Here is a 20993-nt window from a genome sequence, read left to right as displayed (position 1 = left end):
ATATTTTTTAAAAATACATTATTAAATAGATTTTTTTATTATTTTATTTTAAAGAAGAAAACTATTTTCACAGAATAAGCTGTCAAACAGCTCCTAAAATGTTAATCTTATACTCCTCACTGTTCCCATGATTTACCACTATTTCATTTGATACCCAACGCTTTCGTTGGATTTGAATTTTTTTAAAAAAAAAAATAGACATTTTGTCCAATTTCCTGGAACCAAGTAAAAACAGTGTTGGTGGCCCCACTTGTTTTCCAATTCCATAGCCGAAAAGCACATCAGAAAGTGTGGGCGCACGAAGAGTCAAACGTATGACCCTCCATTCTCCATTGACCATTCACACGCACACGCGATTGCCTTGTTCGCGTTGCAAGTTGCAACTTTCCAGGCAAGCAGCACTCTCTTCATGCCTCTCACTGCCTTACACACGCTCTCTATAAATACCCCATCCCCTTCTCCACTTTTTCTCATCACTTGCGATTATGAAGAGAGCCAGAGAGCAGCAACACCCTCCTCACGCCTTGGATCTCGCTATTTCCCTCTCCCTTCTCCCTCCCCCAATCACGCCCCACAGCATGGAATTTGAATGCAAGACCTGCAACCGCAAGTTCTCTTCCTTTCAAGCTCTTGGAGGTCACAGAGCCAGCCACAAGAAGCCCAGGCTTGATTCCCAAGCCCAGCCCCACAAACCCGATCCCGCGAGATCGGTGCACGAGTGCTCTATTTGTGGCCAGCGATTCTCTCTGGGACAGGCCCTCGGAGGCCACATGCGAAAGCACAGAGCCGCCGTCACAGAGGAGGCCGTCCCCTGCTTGCCGGTTCTCAGGAGGTGCAACAGCAAGAGGGTGGTGTGCCTCGACTTGAACTTGACCCCTCTCCAGAATGACCTCAACCTCCTCTTCGGAGACAGGGCTCCTCAGCTCAATCTCTCCCTGTGCTCATGATCTCCTCCTGCTTCTCTCTTCTTTGTTTTCCCCTCCATTCTTTCATTCTTCTCTCTCTGTAAAATTATGCCCTCCTGGCCTTACTCTTTGTATTTTTATTGGAATTCTTTCATTTCTTTGTATCATGGTGTGTGGTTATAAGTTAATTACAACTTTGACCTCAGAAGTACGCAATATTATTTGACAGCATTTAAATTGGCCAAGCAGCACGATTCTTCTTTCCTCTTATATCCTCCGCGCGATTTAGAATTAACATTACACAACCAGTAATTAACTAGTTAAATTAAAACTCCACATGTGCCTCTAACTTCTGTTTCATGCAAGTTATAGACTATCATTTGCCTAATTGTCTTGCGCGCCCATTTTATCAAGACTATTCGCATTATATGGGGGAACATCAGTTGAGATGTGAATGTTATTCCCTTTATTTTAAATTATAAAGTACTTTTAGATATAATCTCATACGTAAAAAAAAAATTTTTAAAAATACTTAACAATTTTTTTTTAAAAATAAAAATATAAACTTTTCAAAATACTCATCATTTAATATATTAAAAAGAGAAGTGATAGAAATCAATTATAGAGAGAGAACATGTAATATTACAATTGATACATTTAATAAAATTATAATTTACTCAAAGTATCTTATATTTTAAGATAAAGAAACTCTTTCAAATGTGCCCTATAATTTAAGAGGAAGGAAATAATATTTTTTGTAAATATAAGGAATAGACTTCCCGATGCTAAAAAAAATATCTCCTTTAAAACATTGAGAGGAGTGCTTGGTATATTTTTTTCCTACTTAAATTGCCGTTATACAATATGAATCATCAATCACTTGATCAAATGACAAGAACCTCTATTATTCTTATAAAAAAAAGCCCATAAACCTTTAATTTGTGTTCATTGAGTTGGATCAATATTGAATAAATTACAAGAACTTTCAGGTCATCAAATTTTAATTTTTAAAATAATTAGGTTTGTGGAACTCAAAGCCAATTTAATTTGTTTTTCATATTCCGCTTCGAATTTTATATGCAAGACTTCTATGTATTTAAATAACACGCACATGTAGGCATATCACATAGGTATACATTTGAATTATTGGATGATCAAGGTGTGACGTGATTTCACCCTGAACTCTTTGATCCAAGAGAATGCTGCTGTTAGTCATCAGCACGACATTTTCTTGTTTTAAGTGCTAACTACTCAAAACGCAGACATTAATCGAATATTCACTAAATTTAAAACTTTGTCAGTCAATGAAATTCTCTACATAGTCTATTATGTACTACAAGCAGACCTTGATAATTTTTTACTGTCAGCCAAATAAATTGACTCGATCCTCATGTCAATCGTTTGAAAATGTAGTAAATTGTCTCAGACGTGGTTGGCTTACGCAGAATTATCCACGTTAGACTGAGGTTCGGGTACGTGTTTGGCCCCTCGTTATGGGCAATGGCCTATGGCCCCTCTGAAATCATTAAAGTTGTATTTAAATGAGTAAATTTGAATTAAAAATTTAGACTTAAAATCTCACATTTAAAATACATAAATTTTAAATTTTTTTATTTAAATGATATAAAAAATTTTAAATTATAATATTTGTATGAATCTTAAATAAAATTTTAAAATTCAAATTTTATGTTTGAATTTAGAGATAATTCAAACAATATTAACGGTCTGATTTTAATCAAAGTAGGTGATTCATTACCGATCAGGGGTGACGACCTTATCTCAACCAACTCTAGCAGTCCAAATCCAAATGATGTTAGTGATCCAATCTCGATTGGCAGTTTGATCCCAAACAACGACTAAGGATGAGCACAGGATGATTACAACAGTTTGAGTGTTGCGTATTGAATCTAGATGACAACAGTAGAACATTTCTCGTTAATAGCAGCGTTTGGCATTAGATGCTAAAGACAAACAAATTGAAGACGCTAACCACAAACCAATTCCTGATGGCGGTGGTAGCAACAACGACAAATTGACACTAGTTAAATGGGATGGACTGCACTGGACAGTGGTAGCAGACTCAAACCAGATCAAGGCACTAGGCCAGATCAAATGATGATAATGATGGCAAACTAGCATCAGGCAGTAGAGGTTGGTCTTGATCAATGTCAAAGATCTTGTCTTAGTCATCGCCAGCATTGTATGGAAACTCAGACCGGATTGGCCGGTTTAACCCGTGAACCAATGACATGGTCTCTTTTTTGGTCTGGATTTTCACCTAAATCGACCAGCCATTAACCTGGTGTGACCCGGGATCAATCTGAGATAACTCAATAGCTAGATTGCTGGGTTAGCTAGGTTAGTTTTTTATTTTTTTGTTTTTTTAAAATTGAAAAAACTAAATAAAAATAAAAAAATCAGCTTGAAAATTAAAAAAAACGAGACAATGGAGGGCAAGGCAATTACACTAGATTTTATTGTCTGTAATTTGAACTTTAATGAAGGGCCTTAACTGTAAGTTCAAACTTAAAATATTTAGTATTCTTTTAAGTTAATTGTGCCTTAATTATTTTAATCTTTCATTCTTTATTGTTGTTTATTTGTCTGATTGTTGGCTTAGCATTTATAAATTATGACTGTTATTGTTGATGATTTTAGTGTTAGTGATGATTAGTTTTGAACTTTTTAATGATTGAAAAGTTGTAAATTATAATTATAATAATGAATATTTAGAAAGTTATATTTTATTATTGTTAGACTTTTAGGTGGTTGTAGTTTTATAATTATTGTTGTATTTGTATCGTATATTAGAGATTAATCTTGGATTTGGTTGAATATTTTCATAGTTAATGTCTTTTTATTTAAACTGTATTTTTTTAATTATGATCGGTTTGTCCTCCGGTTTAACCCAGGTTGAACTATTAACCCGTAACCTGTTGGCTTGATCGGTTCAATGATTGGTCCAATTTTTGGTACCTTTGTTGCTAGTGATACTGTCCTAGTCAAAGCCAACAGTCCGATTTGAGTAAGGGCTAGCCATCTACTCTGGATCTGCCTTGGTTGAAGTCGACAATCTATTCTCGATCGTCACCAATGGTTTAGTCCTAATCATTTTCAACTGTCTTATCCCTATCAACGTAGGCTGTTAGGTCTTGATGGACATCAATTATCTAATCCTAGTTGTGGTTAGCAGTTTGGTCCCAGTCATTTCCAACGATCTGATTGTTGACAACGTAAGCTGTTGGGTCCTGGTGGATGTTAGCTATTCAATCTTGGTTGTTGCCAATAGTTAGATCTCAATCAACGCTGACATTTCAATCTCGATCATTGCCTACGATCCCGATGGATGTCGGCTAGACATAGCAATGTCAAAATCAAGAAGGCGACGAAGTCAAATAACAAACATGATTGAAAAGAGAGGCTTCCATTAAAATTTAAAATGATAGAGATTTATAAAAGATTTGAAATTATAAATAGATTGAGGTAAAATTTAAATTTGAGTTAAATTCAAAACCACATAATTTTAATTACTGAAATAATAAATTTAGCTCACGTCCAAATACACATACAGTCAAATATAATATAAATTATTAATAGCGAAATAAGCATGTGCATTTTTTTTTTTGGGTTTAAAAATATGATTGACTTGCATCATTTAATCCAAATAAATGTCGCATGCATTATTAAGCCTATTATAATATAGACTATAGAGTAACATGTTAAAAAGCAGTGAGAATTAGTTACGCTATGGTACCTAAATTGGCTTGCATGAAGAACAAGTGTAATACCTTGACCCCAGGAGTGATGTAATCGTGTTGTGTGTAACATATCATGACAATCCCGTTTTTGCCGCTGTATTTCATAATTGCGGTGTCTGCTTTCAAACCGCTTAATCAGTCAATCCTCCCTTCTGCTGCCGTCTCAATCTTATTACAGCCTTTTCATAGTTTGTTCTTTCTTTCTTTTTTTTTTTTTAATGACAAATGGGTATTTTCATAGTATATTCTTGAACAACATAAAACGCGTGCGTGTCTATTTGAATTTTAATTAGATATAATAGATTATAAAAAATAATTAATTAAGTAATAAATTTTAATCATAATTAATTATGTTATAACATAATTTGTTTGGATGCTAAATTTTTAAAATTAATTTTAACAGAATTAAAAACATTTGAATAATTTCTTTAGAATCAATTTTAACTGTATAAATTATCATAAAGGATATTACTTTTTAAAATTAAATTATTGATAAATTTGTATCTAATATTATTAAAGTTGTTTCATTTTATTTAAGAAGTAAAATATATTATTTAAACTACATATATGATTAATTATAAAAATTTAAATTATATTAATATTAAAAATTTAATTTACGTAAATAAATAACTCAATATATCTTAGTTCAAATAAATTTAATAAAAGAAAAATATTTAATTCTTAAATACCAAATATCAATTTTATAATAACTAATGAAGATGATAGTGTACAAATTGATCTCTAATGATATTATGAGTATGAGCCATGTCTGACAAAAATGTTAAGTACTGCCTTAAAATTTTGGCAACATAGAAAATGTAGCACTGTTACAAATGATGCAAAATCTCTCTCTCTCTATAGAACTTTACAACAATCTTTGTCGTAACTCTAAATTTTAAATTAATTTTCCTCTACTAATTAATATTTTACTTGAATTAGTTTTATAGTAAATGTTAAGTGAAAGGTAATGGTTGACAGGAACTTATGATAGCAACTTTTTTGAGGATATAAAGTTTAAATTTTATTAAAAAAAAGAAAAAGAGTTTGGTTTTATTTTTATTAAATTATGTGCTTTCTTTATAATTTTTTCTTGAGCCTTTTTTTATAATTTTTTTAACATATTTTATTAGCTTTTTCGCAAAACCTCAGTTTCTCAACTTTCAAAAAAAAAAATTTTTGGCCCAAAAATGGATTCACCACAAATAATCAATTAAACATGTTATCCAAATACACGCTGCATCTATTTGGAAAAGCGCATCACACAATTTGATTGCGATTACACGGGGCTGAATGTTATTTGGTATTTGGATTGATGAATTTATATTTCTATTTTAAATTTAAAATCTTGCATTTGAAATTTATATATTTAAAATTATTTATTTGATAAATTTAAAAAAATTTAAATGAAGAAGAGAAATAAATTAAGATTTAAAACAAAAACAAAAGATTAGAAATGAAAAATTTAATTTAATTTTTTAATTGACAAAAGATAAAAAAAGATATGAGAATTATTGAGGTATCAACAATGAAAATATGAAGAAAATAATATGTTTGAAGTGATTAGAATTTTAAATAATTAAATGTAAATGAAATTTAAAATTATAAAGAAATTATAATTTAAAATAGATTTAAATTTAAATTAAATCTAAATCCTCATTAATCCAGGCATCTCAATGTTCATAGTAAATCATTATTTTAGCTACTGATGAACACTATCATATAACACAACTTGGATTTCTAACGACTTCAAAATCGCTGAAAAACTAACTTGATAAAATAATAAATTTGTAATACGGCCTCAAGTTACTGACATTAAGACTAAATTAATGATAATGACATGATATTGTTTGAACTTGAAGACCGTCTCACACGTAATGAGGATATTTTCACAGGGCACCATTGCGAAGAAGCTTGCAATATTAACCCCTTGAGAGCTATGGAAGTTTGATGGAACGTGACGCTGCAGTTTCTAACAAGTGAGCCATTTTAGGTTTAGGAGATTACGGGGGCTGGTTCTCTGGGTGACTCAGCCATTATCCCTGATTTTGTTTAACACTTTCCATGGGAAACTAAACGCAAATGGAGACCAGAGAGAGAGAGAGAGAGAGAGACTCAAATAATATCATGTTGAAGTTGAATGCTTCCTCGGATTACATTGGCTGCCATACCTAACCATGGTAAGTCGATTCACACTAATGTCGACATCCAGGCTTGAAAAGCCCAGCAGAAGCAGAGGCGCGTAGTTGAGTGTGAAGAGGGAAATTAGATTTATTTAATTAATTAATAATTAATTACTATTGGAACGCGCCCATCCACACGCAGACTGCTAACAGAGCAGTTAATGCGCGCGTGTATTCTCAATTAAGCACACCAGATTAGTACTTGTAAATGTCAAAGCCCAAGCTGTTGTTATGGAACTTGAATGAATTGGTGTCCGAAAGCGACGAGGTTTCTCACCGAGCATCGAAGTTTCGGAAAGACATACTCAACTCTTCACACTAGTAGCTCACGGAAACAACAGTTTTGGTCCCACGCGCTCCTTCTAGACGCGAGCGTAAGCCCCACGTGATCGAAATTCCCTGGGTCAACATGAAGGGACGGTCATTCATTCACGAACAACATTCCATTCCAAGGGGCATTCTCGTCCTCACGTAAAGCCCCCCCTGCCACGTTCGCAGCATCGTTTGAACGGAGACGGACAGGACAGCCTCCGAAACTTAAACCAGTCAAACACTCCTTGACTACGTACTCTTCTTAACTATTACCGTTTATATATAGCTGTCCACCTCTCAAGTTCTGCTCACACATTACAATACAGTGCATATCGAATCTCATTCTCACAGACATAAATTAACGCAGAGATTTGAAGGCATGAAGAGGGAGAGAGATTGCGAGAGAATGGACGTGGCCAATTGTCTGATGCTGCTGTCTCACCATGCTCGTCAAGAAACAAAAGCTGAGGGTTTAGAATTCGAATGCAAGACGTGCAAGCGAAAGTTCTCGTCGTTTCAGGCTCTGGGAGGGCACAGGGCGAGCCACAAGAGGGCTAAGTTGGAGGGTGGCGAACAAGACTTGAAAGCAGAGGCCAAATCTCTGAGGTTAGGGAACAAACCCAGGATGCACGAGTGCTCCGTCTGTGGCATGGAATTCTCGCTGGGCCAAGCACTCGGAGGCCACATGAGGAAGCACAGGGCTGCTCTTCACCATGATACGCACCCAGTGGACGACGTCGTTGCCAGGGTCCCTGTTCTTAAGCGATCCAATAGCACCAGGGTTCTGTGTTTGGATCTTAACTTGACGCCTCTCCAGAATGACTTGAATTTATTGCTCGCAAACATGGCACCCGCCTTCACCTGATACATTTGCCTTTGTGTTTAACCTTGTTCTGTATTCTTTCAATTCTTTACCTCACAGTTTTGTTCCATGAAAATAGTTTAGATGTTAGATCTTGCACTCTATTTTAACCATATTTTAATGTTTGAGGAGATTCACCTTCGACAGCAATAATCCCTTTTAATTTGTTGATAATTTTCTGTACTATAATTCTTCGTTCTTTTCGTTTTCTATCACATTAACATTAAAGAGGCCGATTATATTTAGGCTCAGTGGCTTCTATATACAGTAACTCTATGGTCAATATGTATGAACGGGAACGTTCAATTCAATTGTAGGTAACTTGCCGCCAGCGTGCGTTTTCATGAAACAAAGATGATAGAATGGTTGAAATTTTGAAAGAGAACGAGTTCAATTGTTATTCGTGCAGTTCTTAACGTGGTTAATTCCGTGGGAACAGAACACTGGCAACAATTTTTTTTTTTTTGGACCAACAGAACACTGGCAATATTGAACAGGAGTGTTATTTCATTGACATGTCAAGAACAGGTCCGCTTCGGTGCTCATCTTCCTTTCGACTTTCGGCCATTGACATTTATACGCGCACAAGATCCAATAGTTACGTATATACGCGTTTCCTCGGGGCTAAACCTTAATACGCGTTTTGGGCGTACTTTTTTCGATTCTGCGCGTCATACAGGGTATGTGTTATGGGCGTCCGGCCTGCTTTTACTTGGGCTATCTTTTACTGGGTCCAAATAAAATGCATTAAATTGGGCTTCTGCCCTCTTTTGTACAAACAAGGCTTTAAATTGGGCTGGCTTTGTTTATAAAAACAGAAAGCCCTGTAATTCCTCAGCAGCAACTAAAAATGGAAAGATCCATGAAGGATGGAAGCAAAAAGAGAACCATGTCATTGTCAAAATAATTAGTTACACCGTCATCGAGGACAAAAAAATTGCAATTCAAATTCTTGTCCCTGACGCAATATTGCTTCAGTGTATACGACTGGAGCACCTTAATTCCCAACGGCAACAAGCACGTATATATGTCAGTGCTACAACATGAATAGATTCCACCAACATTAATAATTGTAGTTTAAAAAAGGGGAAAATGCGTCACTGATAACTGTGTTAGTGTAGTTGCTTCATATTTATAATTTTATTAATTAAAAATGGAAAGATGCTTGTTGAGTTATGAAAGGGCTGATTGGTCAACAGTTACATATGTACAGTATTTATATAATACAACTTGAGCATCTACGGTGACGCGTGCAATAATAATTAAGGTATTAATCTTTGTCACGTGCAAGTAGGCCTTCAAGAAAGTTCAATTATCAGGCACGAATAATCTTACAATCAACTTTCTGATACAAGGGTGCTTTATCACGTATATGTGCATGCAGGCTTGGTCTTTTGAGCATATGTTTCCCCCTCAGATGAACGGAACGGAAACAGATCATGTGTCCTGGCAATATTCATGGCGGTTCTCAGAACATGAAAGCTTTAACTATGATAAGACATGCGTGGTCCATTGGAACCTAATATCATATTTCATAACACAGTTGCTATTTCTTTCTTTGTTTTTGGTTCTTTTTTCTTGACAAAAGGTTCCATCATCATAACGTCGAAACGTTCGTTTGGCGTATATGATTATGACACTGAGCTCAACTTCATGTCTATCAAGACCATTAATGATCATACAGAGGTTTGATTTCTTATGAGTTTAAATATTTAGAATAGTTATCATGCATAGACGCAATCCATGAGCTTTTCCATCATGACCATCGACCCTAATTAACATTTAATCTATAGACAGGCATTTCACTCCATCACACGACTTTTATAAAAGGATTTATTTTTTTTTAATTCTAAGCGAAGATTGGAAGCGAGTTTAATCTGATATATATATATATATATATGTATGTATGTATGTATATTATATTCACATGTATAAGTAATCAGGTGAGATGATGAAACCCAAATAATTGCCTTAACTGATAGCGGACCCGCACGCAGCAGCTTGGAAATAAAATGGTGATCATAATTAGTGCTTCTTTTTAAAAATTAGCAAGTGGCGAGGAAGCTGATCGATTGAATGTGTTGACATGCTGAACCAAATAATATACGGCCATAATCACAATAACTTAAGTCATGCATGAAGTCAATGTTATTGTCTATAATACAGGGGAAATAAATAAACATTGGTTGGTCTTTATCAGTTTTACAAACCCTCAGAAACGTTCAAGCGAATACATCCAGAAGATAAAGACGTTTCGATTTCACGTTGCATTAAACGCATCGATACCAAAATGCTCATGGTATATATTCAACAGAAATTAAAGACTGTATGGCAGAGTGATGCCTGTAAATGTTTCCTTTGTGAATGCTTTATTTTGTTTTCCCCCCCTAATTATGTCATGTATTCCTCCGCAGAGACATCATTGAATAATCGATCGTGCCGCATATACAGTTATGGACCACATGATAATTTCCCCAAATTAAATCTCTCTATAAGTCAACCTTTACAACAGTACCCACACCTACAATTATATACTTCTATGTCCTGCAATTTCCATGTTTTACTCCCGGACGTTTGTATGGGCTATATGTATATAGAAATCTAATCTAATGGCAGTTAGTCTTTATATAATTGTACCATAAATTAATGGTGATGTTAAGCTGGCATGCTCTAAGAATTGATATCCACGCATGCAAGTGGCAAATGTTCCGGTCATCCAAGTTCTCTGGAACAATCCAACCACTGAAACTGTTGTACATAATGATATCATCAAGTTCTCTGGATTCTATGCTTTTGGATTTTCTGCAGAGTATAAATATGCTGAGTTTTGCAATTTCATTAACGTTTTAAATTCATGGGTGGTAAAATTTTCTTACGTGTGTAAGAATCATATTTGTAGAATAATCAAAGTTTATTTTTTATTGGTTAGTGCTCGGCTTATTTAGTAGTGATAGCTATTATGAATTATTCGTCTCCAGTCTTGGTATTCAGATTATAAAACTCATTGATTGCTCGAAGCAATGCCATGCATACAATGTTGGACAATTATTACAACTGACTTACTGTGATCATTTGGTGGTCAACGAGCTAGGTTTAGGAGATTTGTCTAGAGCCTATGGCCCAATATTAAAAATACGTTTTGTTATGAATTTCATTGACTCGTCCACGTACTATTGTGCTGGACAGAAGGAAATACTAGATCAGTCTGTTTGAAGCTTCAAACACATGCCAGTTAGTGTTATCATTATTATTATCATTACTGCTACGATCACTACTATTATTTTTACTACTATTTATATTATTATGCCTCAATGATATGTTCATTACCTTTAAGACCCTGAAGCTATGTGATTAGTACAAATGGAAGTAATATCTTAATTTGACCAGACAATATATTTCTATATTAATTCGAGGATTCGTTTTTATAAATTGATTCTACTTGTTATATTTAGTGTGTGTGTGTGTGTTTGTCTGAATTAATGGCCAACTATTGGAGCGTGAAAGCCCCGCGTGTCTAATTTATTTGAAAAGTTATCGCACTTTTTACGTTGTTAACCATTGAAGCGAATTGATTATTAATTGATCAATATAATTAAAACTATAATTTCCCATTCTGTTAATTAATGTCTCTATTAGTTTCGGCCTTTAATTTAAACAGGCAGTATTGTGTTATAAAAACCTCACTTAAATTACATTTCCCCACTGTGACTCGAGAGATGACTTTGGAGTGGTATGGAGCTTAAGGAGTAAACTTCTGCATTTGGCAATGTAACATCCTGATTTTTTATATAATAAAGAAATTGTGGAATTTAGGTTTTGAGAAAAAAAAATGATAATAATAGGAATTTATATTATTTGAGGTTATTTAGAAATAATATTATGGTTAGGTATTTAATTATGAATTTAAAAATTTAAATTTAAAACCACATAAGCAATATTTAGTTAAGATATAATACATAAATAATTTTTTTTATGTATGTGTTGAAAAAAAAAGAGAGAAAAGGTAGAAGGAACAAAAAAAAGGGGGTGGAAGGTTGTTGTTTCTAAGTCCCACATTGGTTAGATGAGGGAAGAGAAGAGGTGCCTTCATGTCTAAAAAGGAGGGGGTGTGTGCATTAGGAAGCATGAGAGGCTAAGATGCAATTTAGAGAAAATTGCAACTTTTGGCCTAAAGGTTTGAATAATTAAATTCAAACCTATAGTTTTTTTTAATATAATTTTGGGACTTACAATCCCATTTTTATATTATTTTTCTCTCTTCCTCTCACGTTGCTCGGCGTTTTCTCGCAAGGGGGGATTATTTTCTTTTTCTTCAGGTATGTTCTAACTTTCCTGTTTGGATTAGTATTTAAAAATTTATTTAATTACAAAATTAATTTTATAGTTATTTTCTAAATAATATTAGCTTTCTAGTGATATGATTATTTTGTAGGATAGAGTAAATATTTTGATTAGGATTTTTCTATAGGATAGTTAATCTGATGATATGATGGATTAAAAATATAGGTTAAAATTCTTAGGGATATAATAAATATTATAGAATATTTTCTTGAGGTTGAAACTCATGTTTAAGAATTTTTGAGTTAAAATCTAGATCTATATGGTTGAATTTAAGTGGAATCTGAGACGTAGGGATAAACCTATGATTATTAAATATTTATTTAAGTATGAATAGGTATTTTTGAGGTTATAGAAAGGTGATTTGAGGCTTCAGAATAATTCTAAAATTTTTAATTTATTTTTGGATGAATTTTTAGAATGTAGAAGGATGAAATTGTGATACTAGAAGTGAATTGAGGATAAAAAAAATAGTTCATTAGGGTACGAGAATTTTAGAAAAGAATTTGAGAAGTTAAATGAGGCATAAATCTTAAATTAGTGTTAATATGGATTATAGATTTAAGACTTTCTAACTCTTTAAATTAGAGTTATTTATTTTAATGTAAAATTAATATATAGTATTGTGAAATAATTATGTAGATTATATTGACAAAGATAGTGGTGAAAAAGGAGTTGTGAAGGGGAACTTGTTATTCAAGACACAAGGTAACCATTATTAATGTGTTGTTTTGTGAATGGTTATGTGTTGTTTTGTTGTTTGGAAAAATTATGAATTATTGAAAATAAATACTGTATATACTTGTTTGAAATTATTGCCAAGTGGGTTAAAAATTTATTTTTTTATTTATCATGATGAGATATTATTGTTCGGATATATTCCTGTTTGGATATTTGAATGATGCATGACTTGTCAGGGTATTTTAATATATGGTGTTAATGGGAATTTCTGTTCGGTTAATTATTACTGTAACACCCTCAAATTTACAAACCGATTTTTCGCAAATTATTAATTCAAGAAATCATTTTTTTTTTCATTGAACCCTTATCATACCCTTATCATGGTAGAAAAATTTCTACCATGATACATCCAAGACAATATACCACAAGTCTTAAAATATCTCAAAAAGCAATTAGAACCATGAGGGACAGACATGATTCTCATAGCATGTTATTTAAATTAGGTCATGAATCAAAAGGGACAGACATAATCCTCTTGGACATATAAATGCATTTAATAAAAAGGTTTAGAGTTTACATGCTCCATAGACAAGATATGTCCTAAGTTGGCACAAGATACATTGTATAATCCAAAATAAGAGGCAACGTAAAAGATAGTGTCTCATACACCATAATTACACCTCTGGTGCTTTCTCGGCCGGACTCACTCCTGTAAAAATATTAACCACGGGGAATGAGACTTAAAAGTCCCAGTAACCAGAAATTAATATGTAATGATGCATGCGGATGTAACTAATCATGTGATTGCTAAGTGGGCACACAAAACATTTAACCGAACAATACTTTCAAACAAACCGAACAAGTATTTAATTTGCATGACTGCACCTTATATCCTCCTTTCGCCATGCTCGGACGCCAAATCACTCGGCCAAAGGTGAGTTGGACCAAGCAACACGCCACTCATTGGGTCCAATGAGGGCTTACCACGTGGTAATAATTAACCGAACAGAAATTCCCATTAACACCATACATTAAAATACCCTGACAAGTCATGCATCATTCAAATATCCAAACAGAAATATATCCGAACAATAATATCTCATCATGATAAACAAAAAATAAATTTTTAACCCACTTGGCAATGATTTCACGGAAGTATATAACAGTATTTATTTTCAATAATTCATAATTTTTTCAAACAACAAAACAACACATAACCATTCACAAACACACCCATCACAACACATTAATAATGGTTACCTTGTGTCTTGAATAACAAGTTCCCCTTCACAACTCCTTTTTCACCACTATCTTTGTCAATATAATCTACATAATTATTTCATAATACTATATATTAATTTTACATTAAAATAAATAACTCTAATTTAAATAGTTAGAAAGTCTTAGATCTATAATCCATATTAACACTAATTTAAGATTTATGCCTCATTTAACTTCCCAAATTCTTTTCTAAAATTCTCGTACCCTAATAAACTATTTTTTTTATCCTCAAATCACTTCTAGTATCACAATTTCATCTTTCTATATTCTAAAAATTCGTTCAAAAATAAATTAAATTTTAAAATTATCCTGAAGCCTCAAATCACCTTTCTATAACCTCAAAAATACCTATTCATACTTAAATAAATATTTAATAATCATAGGTTTATCCCTATATCTTAGATTCCACATAAATTCAACCATATAGATCTAGATTTTAACTCAAAAATTCTTAAACATGAGTTTCAACCTCAAGAAAATATTCTATAATATTTATTATATCCCTAAGAGTTTTAACCTATATTTTTAATCCATCATATCATCAGATTAACTACCCTATAGAAAAATCCTAATTAAAATATTTACTCTATCCTACAAAATAATCATATCACTAGAAAGCTAATATTATTTAGAAAATAACTATAAAATTAATTTTGTAATTAAATAAATTTTTAAAATGCTAATCTAAACAGGAAAGTTAGAACATACCTGAAGAAAAAGAAAATAATCCCCCCTTGCGAGAAAACGCCGAGCAACGTGAGAGGAAGAGAGAAAAATAATATAAAAATGGGATTGTGAGTCCCAAAATTATATTAAAAAAAACTATAGGTTTGAATTTAATTATTCAAACCTTTGGGCCAAAAGTTGCAATTTTCTCTAAATTGCATCTTAGCCTCTCATACTTCCTAATGCACACACCCCCTCCTTTTTATACATGAAGGCACCTCTTCTCTTCCCTCATCTAAACAATGTGGGACTTAGAAACAACAACCTTCCACCCCCCTTTTATTTGTTCCTTCTACCTTCTCTCTCTTTTTTTTAACACACATAAAAAAAATTATTTATGTATTATATCTTAGCTAAATATTGCTTATGTGGTTTTAAATTTAAATTTTTAAATTCATAATTAAATACCTAATCATAATATTATTTCTAAATAACCTCAAATAATATAAATTCCTATTATTATCATTTTTTTCCTCAAAACCTAAATTCCACAATTTCTTTATTATATAAAAATCAAGATGTTACAATTACCACATGGTAAGCCCTCATTGGACCCAATGAGTGGCGTGTCGCTTGGTCCAACTCACCTTTGGCCGGGTGATTTGGCGTCCGAGCATGGTGAAAGGAGGAGATAAGGTGCAGTCATGCAATTAAATACTTGTTCGGTTTGTTTGAAAATATTGTTTGGTTAAATGTTTTGTGTGCCCACTTAGCAATCGCATGATTAGTTACATCCGCATGCATCATTACATATTAATTTTTGGTTACTGGGACTTTTAAGTCTCATTCCCCGTGGTTAATATTTTTACAGGAGCGAATCCGGCCGAGAAAGCACCAGAGGTGTAATTATGGTGTATGAGACACTATCTTTTACGTTGCCTCTTATTTTGGATTATACAATGTATCTTGTGCCAACTTAGGACATATCTTGTCTATGGAGCATGTAAACTCTAATCCTTTTTATTAAATGCATTTATATGTCCAAGAGGATTATGTCTGTCTCTTTTGATTCATGACCTAATTTAAATAACATGCTATGAGGATCATGTCTGTCCCTCATGATTCTAATTGCTTTTTGAGATATTTTAAGACCTGTGGTATATTGTCTTGGATGTATCATGGTAGAAATTTTTCTACCATGATAAGGGTATGATAAGGGTTCAATGAAAAAAAAAATAATTTCTTGAATTAATAATTTACGAAAAATCGGTTTGTAAATTTGAGGGTGTTACAGGCAACAAGGGAGGCCTGTTTATATTGCAGTTGAATGCAATTGATTATAAAAAAATTAATTATTATAATTGATTATATTATAAAATAAAATTAATTTTAACAAAATTAAAAATATTTAGATTATTTAGTCAAATCAATTATAGATGTGCAATTACATAAAAGACAATGCTTTTTAAAATGTAAATATAAAGTTATATATATTATTATTAAATAATCCAAACATACAATAATAATAAATAAATTATATATAATAATAATTCATTTAATATTTATATAATTATTTAACATACATACATGATTTTAATTATAAAAAATTATATAATAATGATAATAATAATAATAATAATTTTTTTTAACGCATGTGACACAATATCTATTGAAATTCATCCTCGTAAACAGAATAGATAATACTATAGCTTATTGAAACTTGCTGGACAGCTGGAAAATATGTCTGGTAGCTAAAATTTTTTTGATAAGCAGTAAATGAGCACTGTAAAATCGATTAGGATAAGGTACTTCCTTTATCTTATAGACTATATATTATAGAAAAAGGGAGGTGTTTTGATATTTTTTTTAACTAAAACCATATTTTCGTTCATGTAATTGATTATGAACTCATGTCTAAACAGGCACGAAGTCCCCGAACATTAAAAGAAGTTAGTAAAAATGTATATGGTATAGCAAATTAAATTAATTACTAAGCCTAGAAGATGCGATACTTTTCTTTGTATTTTATTTTATTTTTTCAAAACAAAAGAAGACATAAATGATTTTTTACTGTGATTAAATATATTAGCAAAAATTCACTACTAGTTCAAACATATAAAAGCTTAAAATTGAGGACAGGGAACACAGGTAGACATCTATGGTGCAAATTGTGGAAAGCTCCAATTTCTCAAGGAAATAAATCATTTCTTTGGCTTTGTGTGAGAGGGAGACTCATGACCAACTTTTCTCGAGTTGCTTGTGGCCTTCAAGTCAATGGTTCATGTTTGATATGTCCTTAGAAAAATAAATATAATTTTCATGTACTGAGAGATTGCTCCCTTGCCATGGGTTGTTAGAATAGAATAATTCCTCCTGAGTTGAATAGTTTTTTTTGGATGTGTGATAATTTAACAGAGTGGATAGGTTGGAATCTCTCTCAAAAATTGATAGTTAATGGTTTTTGATGGGATATTTGGTTTGCTATGCTCTCTAGACAAATATGGATAAGCAGAAACATGACAATGTTTTAGGGTAAGGCTATCGAGGTGTAGACTACACTTGCTGAAGTGCATGCTATGATACAATGGTCAAATTCAAAATGGTTGCTTGAAGATCAAAATATGAGTAAGAGTAGGTGGAAAGCACCTAAGATGGGGATTATAAAGTTTAATATTGACGGAGCCTATGGTGGTGATAGTAGTTTCTCAAGTTGTGGTGGAATTGCCTGTGATCACATTAGAAGCATGTTGGAAGGGTTCCTTTATCGTATTAGGTAGAGAGGCAGTCTATACATAGAATTTTAGGAAATGCTTTAGGCGCTTAAGAGAGCTTGGGATTTGATTTGGAGGAAGGTTGAAATTGAGACAAATTGTATAAAGGCTGTGGAAGTGCTTAATGATGAAGTGTTGGATCATCATCCTGATCGTGGCCTCATTGATAAGATCAAAAGCATGCTGAATAGAGATTGAAATGTGGATATTGTCTAGTGTAGCAAAGATGCGAATGTGGTTGTAAATATACTTGCCACGGAAGCTGTCAAGCAAGTGCAAGGCATCATTTTCTTCTTGAATTCTCTAGATTGTATTACTGAGTCTTTGATTTTTGATTTAAGGGTCTAGGACCTTGTGTCGTTTTTTTTTTGTCATCGAAAAAAATATATTAGCAAAAACAAATTTAAGGGGGCATGCAGGGGTGCTTGCCTTCCATGTTTTTCACTGCCTTTGTATTTAGTTAAAATTTTCCTTATTAAAAATGGTAACACAACTTCTAGCTATAGATGCCCCATATTTTATAAAATTCAAAATTTTGCCCCCTCATACATAACACTCTAAAGCCGTCCCTGCATATTAACATGGGCATACACGGGATTAGGTATAAGCACTTGCTTAACACGAGATTTGTTGAAAAGCTCATCAAAAACAACAAAGCTTCACTACAAAAGCTTCAAATGATTACTGGAAAAGCAAAAGCTCCCTGAACTTCAATTCTAATATATTGAAAAAGAGAAAAGATATCTATGGAGTGAGGATGAGGAAGATCTAAGTATGAATAATCGAAATATTTTTAAACACAATGGTTGTCATGATTAGGACGCTTAATCCCTAATCATGCCAGTACTTACCTAATAATTGGTAAAGCTTTTGATTGCTATATGCAACACTCTTCATCTAACCCTTCATATATAAATAAACTCCCTTCGCGTGCTAACATTGATTAATTCATGGACCTACAATAAAGACGGTCGTTGAAATTGTACCGTGTTATCTTCTTATGTATGCCAACCCTAACCAAATTAATCCACCATCATGGGTCGCAAGTAAGAGGTGACGATGATGACACAATTAATGCTGTGTCATGCGTTTTTAGTTTAATTTTTTACAAAAACTTATCTTCCCACAACTCGAAATTAAATATCTGCGTGCCAAGTTAGGAAGTAGTCCCAATCTAAATCCACTATATATTTATGCAGTAGCTATTTGTTCATATATTACTCTGTCTCTCCCATTGAATGGAATAAAAATATTGTAAAATGAATGCACTATGGACGATGGAGATGGTGAATAATTATCTGTCGAAAGGAAAAATAGTACCTGCTAATCTTATCATTCTGGAAAAATAAAATGGTTCTTAATTAATGTGCGTGCGTGCGTGACAGAGACTTCACCATGGACGATAATCATTATGAGTGGGGACATGTGAGGGAGAAAGTAAATTATTGCGATCATATATATGCACACAAGAAGCATTGTCATCTCTTTTTCAAGTTCATCAATTATTAGCTTGCTAGCCAGCATAAATGATATGAGAGTAAATGTAGTTTTTATTGCACCTCAGACTGCTTCGTGACATGATCGTACAATTAATATTGTTCGTACGCACCAATAAAGGCCAATGCTTCCTCATAACGTAGTACGAGTCTCACCTAAATGGCGCAAATACACACGCATATGGTTAAAACCTTATATTCTCATTTTCATATACATCTTAGGTGATTGATTTCAAGACAGGTGAATATTCTATATATTATTCATTTGATAACAAACTCTTATTATTATCAACACATTATAATCTATTTATCTTGCTTGAACAAATTAAAATATATTAAATATAGAAAATTAAGTACTTAAATTTTCTCTTGCATGTGTATTGATGCATGTCCAACTCCAATATTTCCATATTTTTAGTTATACTATCTTTGGTCTTATTTATAAGTTATTTTTAATATATTTTATTAGAATTAAAAAAAATCTTAAAACTCATTAACTTTATCTTAAAATTTAATAAATTTTTACCTTTATCACTAATAAATATTTTTAAATCTCATTACTAGTATTTTATAAAGGCAAAAATGTAATGACTAACATTAAAAATTGACAAATGTCCTATAAATAGAACCAGGGGAGTGTATATAACTCTGTGTGTGTGTATTTCTTCTAATTTTATTTATAAGTTATTTTTAGTATGTTTTATCAAATTAAAGAAAATTTAAATTTCATTAACTTTGTCTTAAAATTTAATAATTTTTAATCTATACACCTAATAAATATTCTTAAATTTCATTATTAATATTTTTATTTAAAGTATTAATGAGAAAAAAATGTGAAGAGGAGCATTGAGAATTGGTAAATGTCTTATAAATAAAATCAAATTTTTTTTTCTCTCTCTACCTTATAAATAAGACTAAAGGAATATATTCCAAATTGCCAATCCAGATGGGTGCGAGTCCTTCAAAAGGAGAGAATTAATAAAATAACGATGCCATTTCAGTAGATCATTCAAATTAATTAACACTTATCGTGCAGATGAATTGTCTTTGGAAAAATGTCCTCTCGCTTCTCAAAAGTCAGCGATTATCCAATTCTTTCAACTACTTTCACATAATTTAACAATGTCATTTTTAATGTATTAACCAGTTTTTTTAGCTTATATTATAATACCAGCAGATTAACTAATAAGTTCTTTTACTGCATCATGGCACGTTAAGCTGAAGGAGTAGCGACACGAAGGGTCATATAAGCAAAGTCTTCAAGAGAGAAAAACGTCAAAAATCCTATCGTAACATAGGATAACGATGGAAGAGAACTAACTAGCTAGCCTCGATACTGCATGAATCATTACCTTCCAGCTCCACAAGAGACAATCCATCACTTGCGTCACTCTCTGTTTCAAAACTCTTGGACAGTTCATATTTTAACAGTGTCTGCAAACGTGTCTTGAAATTCCAAGTGCTTAGATTCGGTTTATTATAATTTAAATATTACAGATAAGTAGTGCCAATTTGTCTCCTTTGCTCCCGGCTTGGTAGATATTAAGAAATTTGAAGAAAGTTATCTACATCGGCCATGATCAATTAATTTTATCTACTTTTGGGTTCTTTAGCCATCAAAAGCGAAAATTTATAACAAATGCGACCGTCTAAAAAGTTGCAAGAGAAAATGTAATTAAGACAAATCCGCTTACGTATCTCCCCAGGTAAAGCCTTTCTAGTTGACTGGAATGTATATTTTTG

The 20993-nt window shown here is 32.6% G+C and overlaps 1 protein-coding gene and 1 long non-coding RNA gene across 2 annotated transcripts; both read left to right on the top strand.

Moving 5' to 3' along the window:
* The first annotated feature begins 490 nt into the window (after positions 1–490).
* Positions 491–8116, top strand: LOC129302030 (zinc finger protein ZAT11-like). Its single transcript, XM_054940696.1, has 2 exons — positions 491–944; positions 7523–8116. Exons 1-2 carry the CDS (start codon positions 579–581, stop codon positions 8018–8020), a joined length of 864 nt encoding a protein of 287 aa, XP_054796671.1. The 5' UTR covers positions 491–578; the 3' UTR covers positions 8021–8116.
* Positions 8117–12165: 4049 nt separating this feature from the next.
* Positions 12166–16093, top strand: LOC129305173 (uncharacterized). Its single transcript, XR_008591910.1, has 3 exons — positions 12166–12333; positions 12998–13063; positions 15855–16093. It is a non-coding gene; the product is annotated as an uncharacterized LOC129305173 (long non-coding RNA).
* Positions 16094–20993: the final 4900 nt, after the last annotated feature.

This window comes from Prosopis cineraria, unplaced genomic scaffold (genome assembly GCF_029017545.1).
Source record: "Prosopis cineraria cultivar Desert tree isolate PC_DT_omini unplaced genomic scaffold, ASM2901754v1 PC1, whole genome shotgun sequence".
Classification (NCBI taxonomy): Eukaryota; Viridiplantae; Streptophyta; class Magnoliopsida; order Fabales; family Fabaceae; genus Prosopis; species Prosopis cineraria.
The sequence above is the reverse complement of the archived record's forward strand: the minus strand, read 5'-3'. Positions and strand labels throughout refer to the sequence as shown.

What these genes read in the sequence shown, in the direction of transcription:
- LOC129302030 (XM_054940696.1), top strand. Translation starts at nt 579, where the DNA reads ATGGAATTTGAATGCAAGACCTGCAACCGCAAGTTCTCTTCCTTTCAA. An exon ending in TCAATCTCTCCCTGTGCTCA is followed by an intron (nt 945 to 7,522) that starts TGATCTCCTCCT and finishes AAATTAACGCAG; the next exon opens with AGATTTGAAGGCATGAAGAG.